The 315-nt window shown below is 68.6% G+C and overlaps 1 protein-coding gene across 1 annotated transcript in view; it reads right to left on the bottom strand.

Moving 5' to 3' along the window:
• The window catches only part of LOC119594151 (POU domain, class 2, transcription factor 2-like), a gene marked incomplete in the record, with an annotated part of 67,768 nt that overhangs the window by 3,892 nt on the left and 63,561 nt on the right, over window positions 1-315 (bottom strand). The window contains 1 exon segment of the mRNA XM_037943220.1: window positions 47-270. Coding sequence (XP_037799148.1) covers window positions 47-270 — 224 coding nt within the window.

Raw genomic sequence — 315 nt, 5'->3', positions numbered from 1 at the left:
CGCACGTATGCAAGCATGTGCGTGTCCGTGCGCGCGTGTCACTCACCAGATTGATAACGGGATGGAAGTGCCGAGGCGTGGGAACAAGCTGCATCTGGGCGTGCCCCTGGAGACCGACGGGCGTGGGCGAGCGCGGCCGGTTGGGCGGCGGGTGGATCTCGGATGCGGGCGGCGTGCCGTCCATGGAGTCGTCGAGGGCGTGGTCGTGGGCGCCGTCGCTGCCGCAGTCGCTCACTACGTCGTCCCGCTCGCACCCGTTCACGGCGCCGTCTGCAGGGGAAGGAACGACACGTTAGCGCGCGAGAAGGACGGAAG

This window comes from Penaeus monodon, chromosome 33, assembly GCF_015228065.2.
Source record: "Penaeus monodon isolate SGIC_2016 chromosome 33, NSTDA_Pmon_1, whole genome shotgun sequence".
Taxonomy (NCBI): Eukaryota; Metazoa; Arthropoda; class Malacostraca; order Decapoda; family Penaeidae; genus Penaeus; species Penaeus monodon.
Note: the sequence above shows the minus strand (reverse complement) of the source record. Positions and strands in the feature narration are given on the sequence as shown.